The following is a 19,719-nucleotide window of genomic DNA, read 5'->3' on the forward strand; positions in this document are numbered from 1 at the left end:
CTCATTTTACCAAAGATTTGTGGGGAAGCAGAAGTTTGAACGATGAAAGTGAGATGAAATAGACACTTAACCATGATGTTGCGTCTTGTCAAACAGGTAATTCTCTAATGGACCAATGAAAGCCAACGATGACAAGTTGTGGTCAACAGTCCTTGAATGTACTGATGGTTCTGCTTTCATTACTCTTGTCAGCAGGTAACTTTTATACTTTGAATTTGTCTTTCACTGGTGTGTGCCACAGGGAAAAATTAGTTGCAATTTAATAGTGGGTTCCTACAAAACAAACAAGATCAAATGGATTGTTAATTGAGTAATAAATAAATAAAGCCTCTTGGTATTTAAGAACTGGAAGCTGGAATTTAAAATGTAATTGAAAATTCAGTTTAAGAAAGAAAAGGTGGTGTGACACTGACATGGTAAAGTAGGCTGAAAATTTAAAAGAAACAAAGCTACTGTTTTGATATGCTATTTTTTCAGCTCGTTTAAAAGAAAACACCGTACAATCCAACCATTTTGCTAAACAGCTGTCTATTGGAAGCAGAGCAAGTCGGGTTCCAATTGTGTGTTTTTATATGTGCACACAAGAGTATGTAAGAATGTGAAGGATTGAACTTGGAACTTCAGCTATTCTTGAGATGAATACGTGTTAGGTGTAATGTAACTTGTCTTATGTATATTTAAAAGAAAAATGCATGACAACATGGTATGCAAATATTATGTTATTTTCCTGAATCTAAAGAATTGACTGGACCAGGGCATGGTTCCAGAGATTTTTCTCCTGATGCTTGGTAGATCTGCCCTAGATGTTTGCTACTAGCACACAGAAAGGATTTGTGCAGAAATCTCTCAGCTGTTAGATTGAGAATTAGTCAAATGCTATGATTATTAGTTGAATTTGTTCTCCAGGAATTATTTATGACATTAAAGTTTTCTGTAATTATGAATGCATATTTTAAAGAAATATTTTAAAAGGTTCTTAGTCCAAATAGGTATGATCCTACGAGATTTTAACTGTCAGTACAACCTCGTTATCCTCCATTCCTGAAGCACTTTTTAATCCAAAAAGTGTTCACGTTGATTCTTGCTAATGATAGTTCATTATTTAGCTGTAACTGACACAGTCCTTTTGCTGACAATGTTGTAATATTCAACTAGACTACTTCTCTGCCTAATCTTAAAATTCTATTTTCCTTTAGAGTCCTTCCACTGATACCCCAATGTATGGCGCTGCATCCCTAGTTATGTAACTACCCTCCTCCTATGTACTAGGATCAGGCACAGGGGTTGTAGCAGCTTCTTTGTTGTTTTCCAGGTTAAAGTCATTTCAGAAAGCTATTTCCCTGGTGCATGAATGAAGCCAATTATTCAAGAAGATGCCAGTGAATGTATCCCAGTGATCAAACAGAAAACTTTTCCAGATACTCCAGTCTCTTCTGTTGATTTTTGTTAAGTTTTCATACCTTTGCCACTCTTCATAGGGGACTTCTACTAAAGACCTCCTGAGATCCCACTTCTTCAACCGTTTTCCTCAAGATGATGTAAACACCTGTGTTCTAGTTGAATGGGACACTGTGATTACACCACGTGTGCAAATAGTAGTCAGCCATTGGTATATATACACACTTATTCCCTCAAACCCAGACATAAAGCCAGTGTTCTAATATTTTTTCCTCTTAGAAGAAAAGTACTACCTCTGAAGTACAATGTTTTTATTTGAAACTAATTACATATAGCTTTTACTTCTTACATAATTTATCTATTAACGTCATAAACTATTGTCTTTGTAAATGTTTTAGCATATTGAGTACAGGCTTAATCACCACAAGCCTTTCATGCCAGCCTAACTCTGTTCCTTGGGGAATTTTACTACTGATATCTGTAGGAGTGGGTTTAGATCATTACTAACTCACATATTTTACAGGATGAAATTTATTATTTTTTATTTTGCAGCCAGCATGAATGTAATTTTTTTTGTCCAAGACAGGTCAGCTTCCATAAAGGAAAGCTACTGCCTTTAGGTAGTGAGAATAACAGGGGAAAAAAAGGATGCTACTCTCACTAGAATGATATGAACGTCATTTTTAAACTGAGCTGAAATTAAAATCTAATGGCAAGACTCCTTTTGAGTTTCCTAGATTTACAGACTTCTGTCTGTAAGATCATGCTTTACTTCCAACTCTTCGATATACTAGGATTCACAATCTTAGTACCAAATTTCTAAAATCTGTGTGCATGGTTGAAGACTGCACTTAACAATTGGAAGCATAACTTTCACTGGCTCTACAGGTGGAACAAAGTAAGGGCACGAGTAACAGAAAAGTTCCCAGAGCAGCTGTTCTCAGAACCCGGTCTTCGTTGTTGTCAGGAAAGGAGAGAAGCAGCGGCAGTGGAGCAGGGGTATGGTCAGATACCAAGGTCATGGCTCAGAACAAGGGTAAAGTTTGGCAGCTTTAGCTGTGTGGTTAGGACGGAGATGCAGTTGCCTAACATGGGCAAAACACTCTCAGGGCAGGGACAAATAACACTGAAAAGGGAGACTTCAGTTCAGAGTAGGTAGGCTATGGCTCCATTTAAATAAAGGAAGAAATTGGATTGAGAATACTGAAACTTCAGACTGGTTTTATTTCAGTGCTATCAAGATCACAGTGGCATGCAGTTTTAGGATTTGTGAACACTTACTAGTTGTACTAGCTGCACAAGGAACGCATAATAAAGTGAGGAGCAGCATGCGGTCATGCCAGAAGAGTACCCTTCCTGACCACTAACTTCTAGATTTTCTTTGTAGTAATATTGATACTTATATTCATTTAATGGATTGAAACACATTTCTAAAATCAGGGATGACAGCAAGGCTTATATTAACAAGCAAAAATCGACAGATTATTTGCACATTACAGTATTTTTTCTTTGAAGTAGGAAATGAACATCCATATAGCAAAATTATCGGAGGATCTCAAATGATTGGCATTGTGCTAAGTAAAATGCATACGTGTGAATATTTCTGTGGATCCATATGGAAAGCTTATAAAGACCAGCCGTTCTGAAAGCCTTGGGGCTGTAAAAATGTGGTAGCTAAATTAAAAATTTAATCAGCATTACACAGATCTGTAACTGTGGACAGATATGGAAGTAACAGTTTGATGTACAGTGGCTGTTTACTTTTTAAGGTAGAGTAAGTAAATCTTAAGATGAGCTTAAATCAGTCATTTGAAGCATGACAGACTATTCTTCTCTCAAAATTAGTAGGAACAGAGATGGGAGGATCTATACCACTTTCCTGTTCAATAATACTTTTCAGAAATAGTATGTGAATTTGCACATGCAACTCCACTTCAGAAACAGCTGCCATCTTTGCAACAGACAACTTAAGAGCCTTTCAGGTACAATACTTTTATCTGAAGTATTTCTGTAGAAATAAGGCTCTTTAATCCTCAGGATTTAAGCAAAGTTATTTTCAGGAAAAATACTTCTTAAAAAAAAATTACACTTTGTTTATTGGATCTCTGGTTCTCGGAGGAGTAAAGACAGCAAGTAAAATTACACAGTTTACAGTAAATTGATAAAGGTTTTCACTGTGTACTAGGTCTGGCTGGGATGGGGTTAATTGTCTTCTACAGTAGCCCGTGTTGTTGCTGTCTTTTAGATTGGTGACCAAAACAGTGTTGGTAACACACCAGTGTTTTAGCTATTACTGAACAGCCCTAACACAGGGTCAAGGCCGTTTCTGTTTCTCATTGTGCACCCCAGTGAGGAGGCCGGGGTGGGCAAGAGCCTGGCAGGAGACACAGCTGGCACAGCTGACCCAAACTGGCTCCATACCACGTAACGGCATGCTCAGCAATAAAACTAGGCTGGGAGTTTATCCAAAAACTGCTGGAGGACTGGCTGGGCATCAGTCTGCTGGTAGTGAGTGATTGCTTTAGCATCACTTGTGGGTTGTTTTTTTGTTGTTGTTGTTGGGGTTTTTTTTCTCATTCATTTATTAAACCATCTTTATCTCGACCTGTGAATTTTCTCACTTTGCCCTGCTAATTCTCTTGCCCATCCCACTGGGAGGGGGAGTGAGCAAGCAACTGTGTGGTGCTTAGCTGCCTACCAGGGTTAACCCACCACACAATGACTACCAAATTCAGACTGTAATTCCATCATCATGTTATACTTTTATTTGTGCATTTATTTTAATCACTGACATACATTTTACTATTTAAGGATTTGCTCAGGACTACATTTTATTACAGACATCACTACTCTTCTGACCTGATGTTATCTTCATTGTCTCTTCATTCTGTAGTCATCCTTCCCCCAGTTTTCATCTCCAAAGAAATCTGGGGTTTGTTTTCCTTTCAAAATGGGCGAAGGACCCGCCTAGGGATCAGGACACTTTCACATGTGCTGTTAAGTACACTACTCTGCAATGATGAGCAAGCTAAACTTCTTAGGGTCCTGTAGTCCTCTAGTGCATTCTCACAATGCAATGTCTCTCTCAGAGCACTGAATAATTTCAGAAGCATGGCAGTATGCAATTGCTTATGAAACATAAAGAACTAGTTTTAATTCTTATAACATGCACTAGATGTATATACAAGTCAGGTATAACCTTGCAGGGCAGCTGTTCACTTGTGGTAGATTAAAACGGGTGTAATTCACCTAAGCTAAGTTGTAGTAATAACACACTAAAAATGACATTTTTGCTATCCTGTTATTTTCAAAGCTAGTTCTAGCAATAAATATCTTCCATTAAAATGTCCCAAACTTGAAACCACCATCTATACTGGAGGCTTCAAAAATTACTAACCTGTAAATAGTTGTAATAATGTAACTTTTAAAAGGAAAAAAAAGTTAATATATCTTCAGTCATAAAAGCCATTATACCTGCATTTTGAAAAAAGTGATGATTCTGTTGATAATGCATGATAACCAAATTTGTGTTGCACTCTGAGGCTTTGCAGGTATCAAAGAAGAAAATTCTGTTTCCTGGGAGCAGCTGGTAAAATCAAAGTGCCAATATTCTAACTAAGAAGGAACAAGTTAAGATGGCTAAAAAGCGAGAACTGTCAAACTGATCAGTTCAGATCAGTTATGTTTTCTCTAAGGCTGCAACTGAAGAAGCACATACACTAAACGATCTAATTCTGATAAGAAATCTGTAGGTTCAGTGAAAGTTATCCTTCGGCTGGATAGGGAGAACACTGGACAAGGTGGGAGAAAAAACCCAAACACAAATATTCAGAACATAAGCAACCCCTAAAGGAGAAGAATGGAAAGACATTTTTCTTACTAGAGAGTTTATTGCACAGCTTTTTCAATATAGCGCATACATATCTTCCTTTGAAGCATCTGAAGCTGGCCATTTATCAGAGAAGGATTAGATGGGTGCTCTTCTGCTGGATACTGTAAATAAAAATACTGTGGAGGATAAGCATCACTATTGGAAGTGCAGTGCTACACTATGAAGGCTATCCCTTCACTTGCATTTTTTAGGTCCAATAATAAGACTTACGTTGTTTGTTGACAGCAGATATGGACTCACCTTTTTCCCTAGTAATGATGACTAGTGGAACTACACGCATTGTAATGCATGCAATGCACCCTTGCAAGCTGATATCAAACATTTACAAAACACTTAGGAACCTTTATAGGTGCCTAACCATGTGCATCTAATTCCATTTGACTTGCCCCAGATCATCGATGTGTGCACTGTACTTACAAGAGATCTGCATCTCCTCCACTGAAAGCTGGAGACCAGGCAGGACAGGCTAGGGAAATCTTAGCTGGCACTGGAGACCTGTATTTAAGTAAGTGAATCAAGCTCTTGCTCTTGTTAGAAATCAAATACTTAGTTAAAAGTTCTAGTTAGTTTGTGAATTTCTCCCATGCCACATGTCTTTTCCATTATTTTCTAGATTTAACTTTTCCAAAAACAAATGATACATAGTTAAAACTAAAATGATGATGGGACAGAGTGCAACCTCATCAAGTTCCTTGTTGATACAGAACTGGGAGGAGCGGCTGATATGCCTTAGGGTTGTGCTACTATCCCAGAGGGACCTGGACAGGATGGCGAAATGGGCTGACAGGAACCTCATGAAGTTCAACAGGGGGAAGTGTGAAGTCCTGCACCTTCCTGGGGAGGAACAACCTCAGGCACTAGTATATGCTGGGGGACAGCTGGCTGGAAAGCTCTTTGTGTGGCTCCATTAGTAGGAGTGCTGCCAGCAGATTGAGGGAAGTGATCTTTCCCCTCAGCACTGGTGAGGCCACACCTGGAGTGCTGTGTCCATTTCTGGGCTTCCCAGTACAAGAGAGAGATGGAGCTACTGTAGAGAGTTCAGCAAAGGGCCACGGAATGATTACTGTGACTGGAGCATCTCTCATATGAGGAAAGGCTGAGAGAGCTGGGACTCTTCAGTCTAAGGAAGAGAAGGCTCAGGGGGATATTGTCAGTGTATATAAATACCTGAAGGGGGAATGTAAAGAAGCCTGAGTCAGGCTCTTTTGGGTGGTGCCCAGTGACGGGACCAGAGGCAATGGGCACAAACTGAAACAGAGAAGGTTCTCTCTGAACGTCAACACTTTTTCATTGTGAGGGTGACTGAGCACTGCCACAGGTTGCCTGGGGAGGTTCTAGAGTCTTCATCCTTGGAGATATTCAAAAGCCATCTGGACATGTTTCTAGGCAACATGCTCTAGGTGGCCCTGCTTGAGCAGAGAGGTTGGACCAGATGAGCTCCAGAGGTCCCTGCCAACTGCAACCATTGAGTTTTTTCAAAACTTAATCAATCCTGGAAAATTTTAATTATTGCTGTGTTAATTAAGGAGGGGTACAGGGAGGTAAGTACTTGTCCAAACAAATACATGTTTGTGCAATTACGTGCTTTGTGGATTTTGCTACAGAATTTGAACATACAGACTTGTTGCAAGAGTTACAGAGGGTTTTGAAAACCTATGTCTAAAGAAAGACAATTTCTTTACTGATTTATAGCATCCTCAGATTTGGAACACGCATTTTTCCCAGGCAGGGCAGGAACAGATATGTAATTAGTTTTCTCTATAACTGTGTTCCTTTAGAAACAGCATTCTTCTAGCACTTTCAGTTCCTGGCTGAATTAATCTACAAAAGGATTTTCTCTTTTGTTAAAGTAATGGTGACAGGTATGTGTGTGTGCACATGCCAGTGTGAGTGTATATATATAAATGTAAAATGTTTGGAGTGGTTTTCCTTCACTCAGAGGGCAGTACAAGTTACCTTGTTTTCTCTTCAGTTTAGCACTCTGGTTTTCAGCACTCCCTCTATACACACAAATAAAGAAGTAATCTCCACTGTCACAATCTTTAAAATGTGACTAGACCTACAGAAAGAGAGTGAGAGATTCTTGAAATTAATATATTTTATAAAATTGAGAAACAAAACTGTTAGGAATAGGCTTTTTTAAGCAACATAGAAATGAGGATTACATGGATAAGGTGCACAGATGCAATTACAGATCAACAGGGACTATGTGCAGAGAGATAAAATGCAGCTAAGCTAAATCCATGCAAGTCATTATTTGTAACCTTTTGTACTGGTAAACTGATATAAAAATGATACACCAAGTTACAAGGGTTGATTCTGTCAGTCTAAAGTGAATATCCTTTATTAATTGGTGTAAACTTAGGAAGTGCAGCTACCCACAGAGTCGCTGTGCCTCTGTTCTCTAATCAGAGTAAAAACATTTCACTGCTAAGAGTATTCAGACTCTTGACTTCTACATTTCACTTTCCTTAGAGTGTAAGGCCTTTGGGGAGTCTGTGCGGTACGTGTCATCTTAAATGATGCCATAAGGCCTACCATAACACAAGCTACAAATCAGTTAAAATGTTGGCAGTATGTGGAACCAAATATTGTCTCTTACAAGACTCCTCAGATCAACCAGGAAGTCGCGTGTGGTTGCTTATGACCATACTGGAAGGGATCTATGTCCTGCCCCTCTGCACAGTTGAGTAGCTCAGGGAAATGAAGATGATTGCACAGCTTCCAGTTCAGAGCTGTTTGCAACCAGTAGGCTTAGAGTGTGGTCAGAGAGCTTGCATCTGCCCACAGTCTTACCATGTGGATGTAAGCACGGCGTGCTTGTCACCACACAACAATCAGCCTCAAGTCTGCATTCAAAGGATGTATATGGAGAGCGTTTCTTTTTTTTTTTTTTCCCAGGAAAAGTAATGGTAAAATCAGTGTGACATATTGCTGTAAAAATGTTCTGAGAGGTGTAGTGAAGTCTCGCTTTACATGAGAATTTAATAAAGGAGAAATGTAAGAACTCCCAGAAATATCTGTATTTCTATTAGTTCTATCTATTTGCAAAGTTGTTCAGATCTGGTATACCATTTTGTAATTACTATTTCTGGCAGAATAATCCTTATCAAAGAATGACCTTTACGGTAGGGAAGATATTTTCTGTCAAGAAAAGTGACTGTAAATCAAGTGCCATCAAACTTTTATTGCAGTTTTTACATAGACTTTTTGTTTTTATGAAGTCATCCCAGGAGAATCAAACGTATATGTTTTTGGGTGTTTATGGATATCCATATATTTAGAACCGCAGTATGAAAACGTTTCCCTAAATATTTTGTGCTTCTTGGCATGGGGCGCATTTCTTCTCTTCCCTGAAAAGAAATAATAGTAATCAGAAATATAATAACAATAAAAGTCAAAATACAACAAGAGGGTAAATATTGTAATCTTTTAGTACTAAACGTTATGATGTTGAAAGTTCTGAAATATTCATGTTTTTCAGAAATCAAACAACAATTGTTTAAGCTTAACCAATGAAAAATTACAGTTCATAACATACAGATAACGCAAGTGACTCACAAAGCCAATATTGTTCTTTGTTTTACAGTGTTGTCCGCACATTTTCGGGTCTGCGAGCCGTATACGGACTACAAAGGTCGCTACCACTTTGGTTTTCACTGCCCCCGTCTTTCTGACAATAAATCTTACATCTTTTGCTGTCACCATAACAACACAGTATTTAAATACTGCTGCAATGAGACAGAATTTCAGACTGTTATGCAGATGAACTTAACAGGGAACGCAGATGGATATATGCATAAGTAAGTAAATGAGTTTGAAAGTACTCTTCACCAAACTGTTACTGGTCTAATAACACAGTCTGAGGTGTACTTAATGATGGAAGCAATTAGAATAATTGCACATACAGAAAAACATTACTAAAAGGTTTTTGCTGTTACAGAACTCCTAAAAGGATATTTTAGCTTTGCTTCCTTTGCTTTGACATGGGCTGTTAACATTTCTTGGAGAGCACATATGTAAAAGTTGCATATAAATGTAACAAATATAAAGTTACATATAAAAGTTACAAAAGTCTCTCCCCCAGCCACAATCTGATCCAAACTATGTTTACATGTGTATCAGTAAAAATAAACCCCACAGCTGTCCGCAGGGGAGAGAGGGAATGAGCTGACATTTTCCATATCAACCCAAATGCACTATTTTGAATCTCTGATGTTTTGAATATAAATCTCTTGTAATCACTGACCTTGGGGAACAGAACATATTTGGTTATACACCAACATTATGTGGTCTTCTTGCTATTACCTGGGATACTTCCATGTACTGCTGGGGCCTATCCTCTAAGACAAATGTCAGTATTCTTTTTCCTAAAGAACCAGTAAGTAGTAAGTAGGTCTTTGTTACTGATTACCTGCTTATAATGACAAAATCTTCACTTGTGATCTGTCTCCCATTTAAGTATTTGACATTCTGGCTACACTAATCTGCTGGGATTTCTTTCAGTGTAGAGGGCAACTTTCAGCTGATGTAAACCCCCAAGGTCAAATTCTGATCTGTCTGCTTTCCCCTGCCATCTTATTCTGGTGTCCAGCCTCTCCAGGGCAAGGAAGGGACAGATTAAAGACAACTGGAATTCCAGTCTATTGATTTCTCTTTACAACAGGGATTTTAGTGTTTTTTTCTGCGGTGCAAAAGTCAGCCAGTGTGTTGTCATTCATTCCTATGGAAGCAGCTGAGAGGCTGCTAGGAGGCTATGGTGCTGGAATACTGATGTTGGCTCTTTTAACTCGCTGTGTGCAGCTGCGTCCAGCAGCAGCCGGCTCATGGAGTCAGCAAACTGTTGTCTTCCTTAACAAACACTCCTCATACAGCTCTGCCTAGAGAAGTTTGACTCTTGCATAGATGTACAAGTTGCATACTCTAACTTTACAGGTGTTAAAGTGACAATCACCTACTATAAAGAAGTCTGTGTACTGTGTAGTGCAAAAGAAAGACAAAAATAAACTCTACCCATATGAGATACCTATACGTCAATGTGGATCTATACTGTCTTGTTACTCTACGTGCAGCTATGTTCTTGAGGTGAAATTTCCTTGTAGTGCATCTGGGAACATCGTGAGAATATATCACACAAAATAGAACTCTGGAGAGACACTTCAAGTCTAACAGGCCCATTAAAGACCATCCATTTTCTCCACCCTTTGTACAGTCTGGACAATCTAGAAGCTGGTAGTACCCTTACCTGCGGCTACCCAACTCTGCCAACATATATGCCTCCAGGCAAGCTCGTGGAGTTTATACCACAGTATGCCCCAGTGTCCTCATGCAATGCATACTCTACCTACGCTCCATGGTAAAAGTAGGATGTGCTCCCCCTTAATTTACTGGGATGACCGTGCTACTGCGGCAGCAATCGGATGCCTTCCTGAAGAGAGGTCCTCACAGGACCCTCAGTACAGAAGGGCTGTGCTCATAGTTGCAGAGATAGAAACTGCTTCACACTCAGAATGATAAAAAGAGAGTCTCAAGAATGGACTAGTGTGGCTATTGCCCCCACACTTTGTCTTGCACGCAGCAAATTTGCTTTATTTCTTCCCTTACTGTTCTGTAAGCCCTACACCAACACTGCTGAGCAACCAAGTCTGCCTAGCAGGCAGCTTCATCACAGAGTTTGGGATGTTACTGACCAACTGTAGTTCAGCCAAGTAGAAAGCCAATGCTTCAGGCTTTTTCCAATATCTCAGCAGCTACTCCATGTAGTCATGGCCAGAGCTTACTAAGGTAAGGCCCTTCTTTTGTTCACCAACAACCTGAAATGAACAGGGCCATCAGCCACTTTCCAAAGCAGGCACGCACAGAGGAACAGGTACAGTCTGATTGCAAAATATGCCCTGGGATGTAGAACATTCCTCTGCCTCCTGCTTTTTCTGTTTGCATGCCTGCTCACATCTGTATATGTACGCACACATGCACACACACCCACAGAAATAAATGTAGGGCTGTTTATATTATAGAGCTGTTGTGTGTAAGCAGTTCCTCAATAGGAAAAAGGTAATTTGGTATTCTTTGAACTACAGTATTAATTTTAATGAAATTATTCAGAGCATAGTGTAAGTATTATATTAGTTTTCATTTAGCAATCTTTTTTTTCAAAGAAGTCACCTCATTCAGTTGTGATGGAGAAAGAGCTACCTCTGTAGTCTTTGTTGGTAAGATTCATGATTAAGAACCACCTGCAGACTATTTACCATATATGTCTTCAGTCCAGAATTTCCTGTGGACATTAGCTATGTGCTGATCTTTTGCAAAGGTGTGTGAAATCATGCTAAGTACAGTAAAAAGTTTCTGGAGATGTAGCTTAGAGAAGTGCAAGAGTGGAACCAATTTTGCCTTTTTGTAACTTCGTGAAACTTAACTTCTGATAAATCAGTCAGGGCCAGGAAAATTAAGAGATGCTAACTTTCTATGTAGTGCTCCACCAAAGTAGTGAGACAGAGGGAGAGAGATCTCCTCACCCTGAGCTCGCTGAGGTTGGTAGAAAACTTCCTGATAATTTTAGTATGCTGTGGAGGGGCAGAAAGAAGTGAAGCCTAGATGTCTACATCAAAAACATTGTAAAAAGCATCTTACTTAATACACTTGGACTTTATTTAACATATACAATAATTTAACTTTATTTGGATTCTGATATATGCAGGGTTCACTTTACAGTAACAAAGTCAGCTCTTTGTTTAGATCTAATTTCACACACCACTGAAAAAAATTCTGATGAAACCTATTGTACTGTGGCTGGGGAGAATGATATGAGATATGGGAATAGCAACGAACTGAAAGAAAAGGATTATAGTTTTCAGGGAAGAGTGATTCAATATTATTATTTGGCTTATTTCAATATTATTATTTGGTTTATTTTTCCCCTTAGCCATTCTTGTGATCATCAAAACAAGTTTCTTGTTTTATAATACAATTGAGGGAAAAAAATTGATGAAGTGACTTGTAACTTCTTTGTCATGGCACAGCAAAAAACCCACATTTGTCTTCTACAGTCACACAATATAACTATAGCCAGTTTTATTTACATTTTTTTCATTACTATAACAAAAGATTTCTATGTTTTTTTAAGTGCAGAATACTGGGCTATTTTATTTTTGCAGTCATGCAGATTAATCAGTCTGTAATATTTTTGAATGTGAAGAATTCACTTAGTATTAAATATAGAAATACCAATGATGTCTAACAGACAAGAAGAGTTCTGCTATCCAAAGTATTTTTCCGTAAAACTTGTCTATTAAGTTGTTTAACTATTCTTAAAAATAGTATTCACTTCAATCTAGTATTCATACTCTCTCAGATTTTCTGTTATGCGTGTTTTGGTGGATTGTCAACAGTACTACTATGCTAGGAGTCCTTAATCTAATACTGGAACAGTTTTATGGCAGTCTGTAATGCATCCATGTCTTTCCTTATCTCTTATTGCAGTTTTTCATGGTTGAATGGCTTTTGTACGCTATGCTACAACATTGCACTGAAAGCAATGTGAGGATAGAATCACAGAATCACAGAATCAGTCAGGTTGGAAGAGACCTCTGGGATCATCGAGTCCAATCATTGCCCTGACACCACCCTGTCGACTAGACCATGGCACTAAGTGCCATGTCCAGTCTTTTCTTAAACACATCCAGAGATGGTGACTCCACCACCTCCCTGGGCAGCCCAATCCAATGTCTAATAACTCTTTCTGAGAAGAAATTCTTCCTAATGTCCAACCTGAACCTCCCCTGGCGAAGCTTGAGGCTATGTCCTCTTGTCCTATCACTAGTTGCCTGGGAGAAGAGGTCGACTCCCACTCCGCCACAACCTCCCTTAAGGTAGTTGTAGACTGCAGTAAGGTCACCTCTGAGCCTCCTCTTCTCCAGGCTAAACAACCCCAGCTCCCTCAGCCGTTCCTCATAGGTCAGACCCTCCAGACCCTTCACCAGCTTGGTCGCCCTCCTCCAGACTCGCTTCAGCACCTCAACATCTTTCTTGAAGTGTGGGGCCCAGAACTGGACACAGTATCCAAGGTGCGGCCTCAATAGCACTATCTTTCTCTATGTACAGCATGTCCACTGCAGAGCTGGCATTTGCTTAAATATCTCCCAGAAAGTCAATTTTACAAGAAAGCTTACTACAGTAACAGATTCTACAGGAAAACATGGGATTGGGCAAAGACCTTGAGATAATAGTAAAATAGGAAAAAAAAAAAAAATCACATTTAAAGTGTACATGCAAAAACTGCACAGATTTCCTCAGTGTTAGAAGTACCAGGGCATTTGCTAGGATGTAAGTTTGCATTTGCTTGGGACAACACTTAAAAAGTGTTAATGACTGCAAGTAACAGCCCTGTTTAAGGGAATAGGGAAAGAAACAGTTCCCCCGGCCATCTGCCCACATTTAAACTCCACAGCTGTAGAATTCTGCTCACAGTTGTTTTGATTTGTTGGGTTTTTTAAGCCTGAATTCCCAAATGAATTATTTTCTGTTCATGTGCTGCACATAAAACACAACAAACTCTTCTTAAAAAAATACAGCCTGGTCCTAACCTGCTTGTTATCTGTCTCAAAAAGTTAATGAAATAGATGGAAGGAATCACATGGGTAAGAATAATAATAAAAGAACCTGTCTTTTCATTTGTGTGTAGGGATGGTAGAGAAATCTTAGCAGGAGTCTGTAGATGGAATAGGAGGAGATGGATGGTAAAAGTATTTATTGTTCTCAGAGAGCCCAATTCAAGGCTCCCTGAAGTCAGAGCAAACCTTTCGATTTACACAAGTGGGCTCTGTATCAAGGCTATACCATATATACATTGTATTTCTGTAAAAGATTAAGTATCTTAAAATAATGAGCTACTGAGCTTTTCCAATAGGTCCATGAATTACCCTATTTCACAGAGAAGGTAAAAGGAAATTGTCTTGTAAGTTTTACTCCAGATTTAGCTTTTGTATTTGTGTGCTAGCAGCAGAGGACTGGGCAACATAGCTTTAGAAGTCATTTTCAATGTTATGTTGCTAAACCTTGTGTTGAACCTAAACAGAAAACTCCAAAATGACTGACTGGGAGGGGCAGGAGCACTAGCAGGGCAGGGCAAGCTTTCCAGCTGGGGACGGGGAGAGGAGATACAACCACCCCAAAACAACTTCTTAGACTTGATTGTCCCTGTGAAGGAACAAGCCCCTGTAATTTGAATCTCAGTAAATTTGAAATCTGTTCACGCTTTATTTTTAGTTGAAATGAAACTTCTGAACGAAAGTACAGCAAAATCAGATTGCAAGATGAAACTCTTACAATCGAATCATTCAGTTCAATGAAATGAGAGCAAGTCCTAGGAGTTTTTTGATTCCCAGTTCTTTTCTGTGTCTCTGGCCTTACTGTTATTCAGTGTGAGTAAAAGTGTTTATTTTCTAGTTAAGACATCTTCTTAATTTGTAGGGAAGTTACATTTTTTTACTATAATTAGTAACCATCAGCAAAATTAATATTTTCTACCATCTTAATAGTTTGAGAAACAGAAAACATAGAATTTCTCTCTGTGTACAAAACATACTATTTATTAATTTTGCTTGTGATTTTTCGCAAGGCCCTTTTGAGAGTGCTGTTGTCCCACTGTCAGTTAATTAAAATAAAGCAGTCTTTCATTTTTGTACTTGTGAGAAACAGATGTTATTTAGAAGGAGCAGATGGATAAGTCACATATGGCGTGATTAATAAATTGTTGCTTTAAATTGGAACACTCAAAATAGCTCTGATTTTTGCTAACCAAAATTTTGATGGGTAAAATAAATACCTAAAGTAAAAACAATTTCTTTTGAGTTAACTATAAGAAATGTTCCTGCCTCTCACATTGTTGCCAAAACAAAAATAACATATTTTCTAATATTTCCATTCTTACTATGGATCAAATATACCTCACCTAATTGTAAAACGGATCCTGTTGGCATTAGTGATGAGGAAGAACAGGTTTTGTTACAGTGGATTTCTTCCTGACTTCTCCAACCTTCACTTCCCTTTTATTTATATTAGCAGAAAATAGAAGAGTTTACCCCAATAGGAATAAATCCACTGCAAGTCAAGAGCAGCACTGCTGAGAAGCCTGGATTAACCAGATCCTGTTATACTTTCAAGTGCCTGGACTGCAAAGATTTTAATGCATTACAAAAGTCTACCCACTGTTGTGTGAAGTCAGGCATGCATGTGTAAGTCTTTAGTAGAGGCAAAGACTCATGAGTTAAGCGTTTTCAGAAGCACTGTGTTTTGTCTACTTCCAATCCTCCTGGAAAGTTACTGAAAATTTTTTAAAATCCCAGGCTTGCATAATCCTAAACTTACACAGGAAGGGTCCCATTAACAGCTCTGACCTTCCTCTTGTTACTTACAGTTATTTGCTATGGAACCTCATTTAATCTAAGCATGTTATATCTGTGTAGTGGAAAAATCATTCCCTGGAGACGAGAATCAGTCTCCTTAAGTGCTGACAGGCAGCAACACAGAAATTAAAATTCTGATTTCTTATCTGATTTCTTGTTTCAAATTCTGATTTTCTTTTTTTTTTAAATATAGAATGAGAGAGTCATACACAAGTTTAAATGGGACTGACAGTTCAAAGCAGAGACTTGAAATGTTTTAGATCTGAAAAGGCTTGGGACGTGTTTTTAAAATGTCAAAATATCTTTCTGGCTTGCATCTATAATACGTCTATAATTTTCAGCCTTTCTTCTCACAGCACTTCGGTTTTAATCAACGTTCTGATAAAATACAGTTCCCTCAGAGTTTCTCTGAACGTCTGTGAAGGAGAGCATGGTTGAGTGTGTGTTCAATTTTATTCATGTAAGTTCAGGTTCACGTAGATGTGGGTTGCCTACCTGTTACTTAATATAATTTTTCTCCAAGACTGTCTTCCTAATGGCATTTTTTACTAGTATCCCTTCTGCTTGCTCTTGTTTTTACAGTCTCTGGTACACATACTTCCACATTGGCTCGTAGGTCTATATGAGCCTTTTTTGCTGTATACCTAGCAGTCTCATTCTTACCCATTTCTTTCCTTCTGTGTTCTGACCTCATCCTCCCCACTCACACAGTTTCCAGTCAAAACTGCATTTACACCTGACAGTCATTTTTCTTTTAATAATATTGCATCTCCTGCAGAGCTTCAGCACTTCTTCCCCTTTTTGATGTCCAAATTCTTGACCCTTATACCTTTCCCTCCTTTTTTCCCCCCCTGCTTTCTTTTAATAGATAGTCACCTGTCATAGCTTTACAGCTCTCTGCACCGTGTCTGCAGCTGATAATTTTCATGGCCTTTACCTATATATATACACATTATAACTACACCAACATATACATATAAATGTGGTACATATTTTCCTTCCTGTGGAATGCATTGTATAATATGGTCTTGTCAATGTTCTTCCTTCCTAAATTTATTACCAGCAAACTAAGGGGTCTTTAGCAGTTGCTCTTGAAAGCCTATACTTCTACTGTTATCTTCTGTATCCAGCAATAATTATAAATTCAGAGCAAATACAAGCACTAAACACCCTTTAAGACAAGTGGTTTATAGTGCATGTCAGCAGTGAATGTTTTCAATAGTATAGCCACTCCTCAGTCTCAATTATTACAGCATGTTTTCATATGGTTAACCCTCACTTTAGTAAAAGCCCTGTCACTTTCAGTAGGGTAACTCTCTGGGAGTGAGAATTTGCAGAATAAGACATGACCCACCAAGCATGTACATATCAGTGGTCTCACTTAAAGCACTGAAGCTAATTGTACATCAAATTTGTGTGCTGATATAAATACACAGATGAGAGGGAGAAATAAAAATGTTTGTAAGATAGAGGGCCTCAGTTTTTAAAAACCTTCCATGTCATGCATATAGCAGTATTTAGATTGAAATAATAAATAATTTTTAAGGACACATGCTTTAGAACAAAATTTTTGTTTCATCCATCCATATATTTATATATTTAATGAAACAAACTAACACGATGAACATTACTGATATGTAACTTTTTTTGTTTTCCCTTTTTTTCTGTCACAGCAACTACAGTGCACTGTTAGGAGTGTGGATCTATGGCTTTTTTGTGGTGATCTTGCTGGTACTGGACCTTTTATATTACTCTTCAATGAACTATGATATTTGCAAATTTTACCTGGCACGATGGGGAATCCAGGGAAAGTGGATGACACAGGGACAGAGCCGATGGATTAACCCTGCTCAGGATCCAAGCCAACTACAGACAGAGCCTCAGCCAGAGACAGAGCCTCAAACTCAGCCACAGCCTCAAACGTCACAGACAGTACACACTTTAAAAGGAGATGCTTTAAGCCCACCCCTGATGTCTTTTCAGAGTACATCTGCCTGGTAAGTAAGTTAAGCCATATTGTGATGTATTTTTTGACTCTGTTGTTTTGTAGTGTGAACAATCACCTGTATTTGGAAGTGCCCGCAAATTCAGGCTGAACAGCACCATTTCTAGCACATAATTATGTAATGAACTGTCTTACAGAATTACTACTTAGGAGTGATTTCTTACTCTGGAATATATTAAGTCATCTTTTAATACTCTTCTCAGAGAAATAGATGCTGCCATTTTTCAGTGCTAAGTAGTTTTACTACTCTGTGGTACAAATAAACTACAAATCTTTCTTCTACATCGACCATTATAAAATTAATTTTAATCTTGTGTCAAAGACTAATTGCTATGTGTATCTATGTATCTGTTGGTCTGGTTTTAAAAGATTGTATAAATAGCTACACTGAAATAGCTTCAATGCAAAATGTCACAAATCCACACTATTTGTGGCATAAGACACAGAAACAACACAAAAAACAGGTTAGGTTTTTTTCTATGCATAGCCAGAAAAGCATAGCTTGATCTCATTTGACAGAGTGACACAAGTAGGTTACTGTAAAGTTAAACGCTACAAAAACAAAACCCCCAAAAAAACACAGAGCAAATGGGAGACACATACTTGAGGAGCAGGTAGAACATGCAATATAAACAGAAGAAACAAAATACTGATAGCCATGGGACAAAATGACATTGAATGATTTTAGACTGTTTTTTACCAAAGAAAACAGAAGCAAAGGAAGAGAGCTGAATAAAACAATGCTCTGAATAAGGTGTCAAGAAAGGCAGGGACTTTTTTCTTGGCAAGAGCCTAAAGAGTTTGAAGGGGGCAGAGAGGGTCACCGGTGTATTCTAGAAGTGTTGCAGAAGGCTGAGTGCTGAGTTTTGGCAAAATAAAGTGATCTAAGAACGAGCAGGGCGAAAAAGATGACAGCAATTCCCAAAGCTGTAGAACATTTAAAGCCACAGCATTGATCTTGGTCTGAAACCTTTGGGTAGCACTGTGTTGCAGTTGGGATGATGATAGCAGTAGTCCTTTTATTTTATAACTTGCCCTTTAATTTTAAGTGTAAATCTAGAGCAAATAGGGTTAATGCTTTTTTGTAATAGAAAAGGTAGTGATAGTTTGACCCAAGGACAAGGTTCAGTGAAAGAGGAGGTTGTTTGGCATAGTAGCCAGTACTGGATGTATCCAGTGCTGATCAGACTTGAGGACTATTCTAGCAGGCCTTGTCCAAGCAGAAGAGTCTAACAAACGGTGCTACTTAAGATAGAGGCTTGCTTGTGCTTAGATTTAAGCTGTCTTCTTTTCACTTCTACTTCTCTCCTTTTTTCTTCTAATTCCTTCAGCTTTTTTTGCACGTCATTGATTTCCCAGTCTTCAGTCAGAGTTGCCATACAGGTTAACACCAACATTTGTAGTACAATAACTGTATTCTAGCTTAATATATGCGTGTGTGCATGTGTGTGTATATATAAAAATTTAATGACTGCATGAATATATATAAAAATTAGCCTGGTTATACCACTTGGTAATTCTGCCATACCACTACAAATTAAAGGAAATTATTCAATAATTCTTGAAGGATTCTTGGTCACTTTCCATTACTGACTTTTGTTGTTCTGTTTCTGCTTTTTTTGAAGCATTAAGCGGGGAATGTATGTTAGGATCAGGTGAGCGTATCCCATATGCTCCTTTTCCTGTGTTTGCAGGAGATGAGCATTGATAAGTCACTCCAGTAACCCTCACCCCTTCCCCAGTGAACCGTCTGTCTGTGCTCCCCTCAGTGCCCATAAAATTGTTTCTCTTTTTCCTAATTCTTTCATTACTCAGTGGAAGAAATAAGCAGATGTTTCCTTAACAAAAACATATTTATCCCTTGTATTTCAGCATGTAAAACACTAAAAGAGTTGCCGTATTTTCAAACTTATAACCTGCAACTTTTGAAACTCACAAGCCCTTAACTAAGTGCGTAGATGACTCAGTCTGAGTTGGATACATAAAAAATACCAAGAAAAAGGTAGTAGGCGCTGGTG

General features: G+C 38.4%; 1 protein-coding gene across 1 annotated transcript; it reads left to right on the forward strand.

The window, feature by feature from the left end:
- Nucleotides 1-128: 128 nt before the first annotated feature.
- SHISAL1 (shisa like 1) lies at nt 129-19,360 on the forward strand. Its single transcript, XM_068402383.1, has 4 exons — nt 129-195; nt 8,880-9,093; nt 17,370-17,693; nt 19,327-19,360. Exons 1-4 carry the CDS (start codon nt 129-131, stop codon nt 19,358-19,360), a joined length of 639 nt encoding a protein of 212 aa, XP_068258484.1.
- Nucleotides 19,361-19,719: the final 359 nt, after the last annotated feature.

Source organism: Nyctibius grandis, chromosome 5 (assembly GCF_013368605.1).
Source record: "Nyctibius grandis isolate bNycGra1 chromosome 5, bNycGra1.pri, whole genome shotgun sequence".
NCBI lineage: Eukaryota > Metazoa > Chordata > Aves > Nyctibiiformes > Nyctibiidae > Nyctibius > Nyctibius grandis.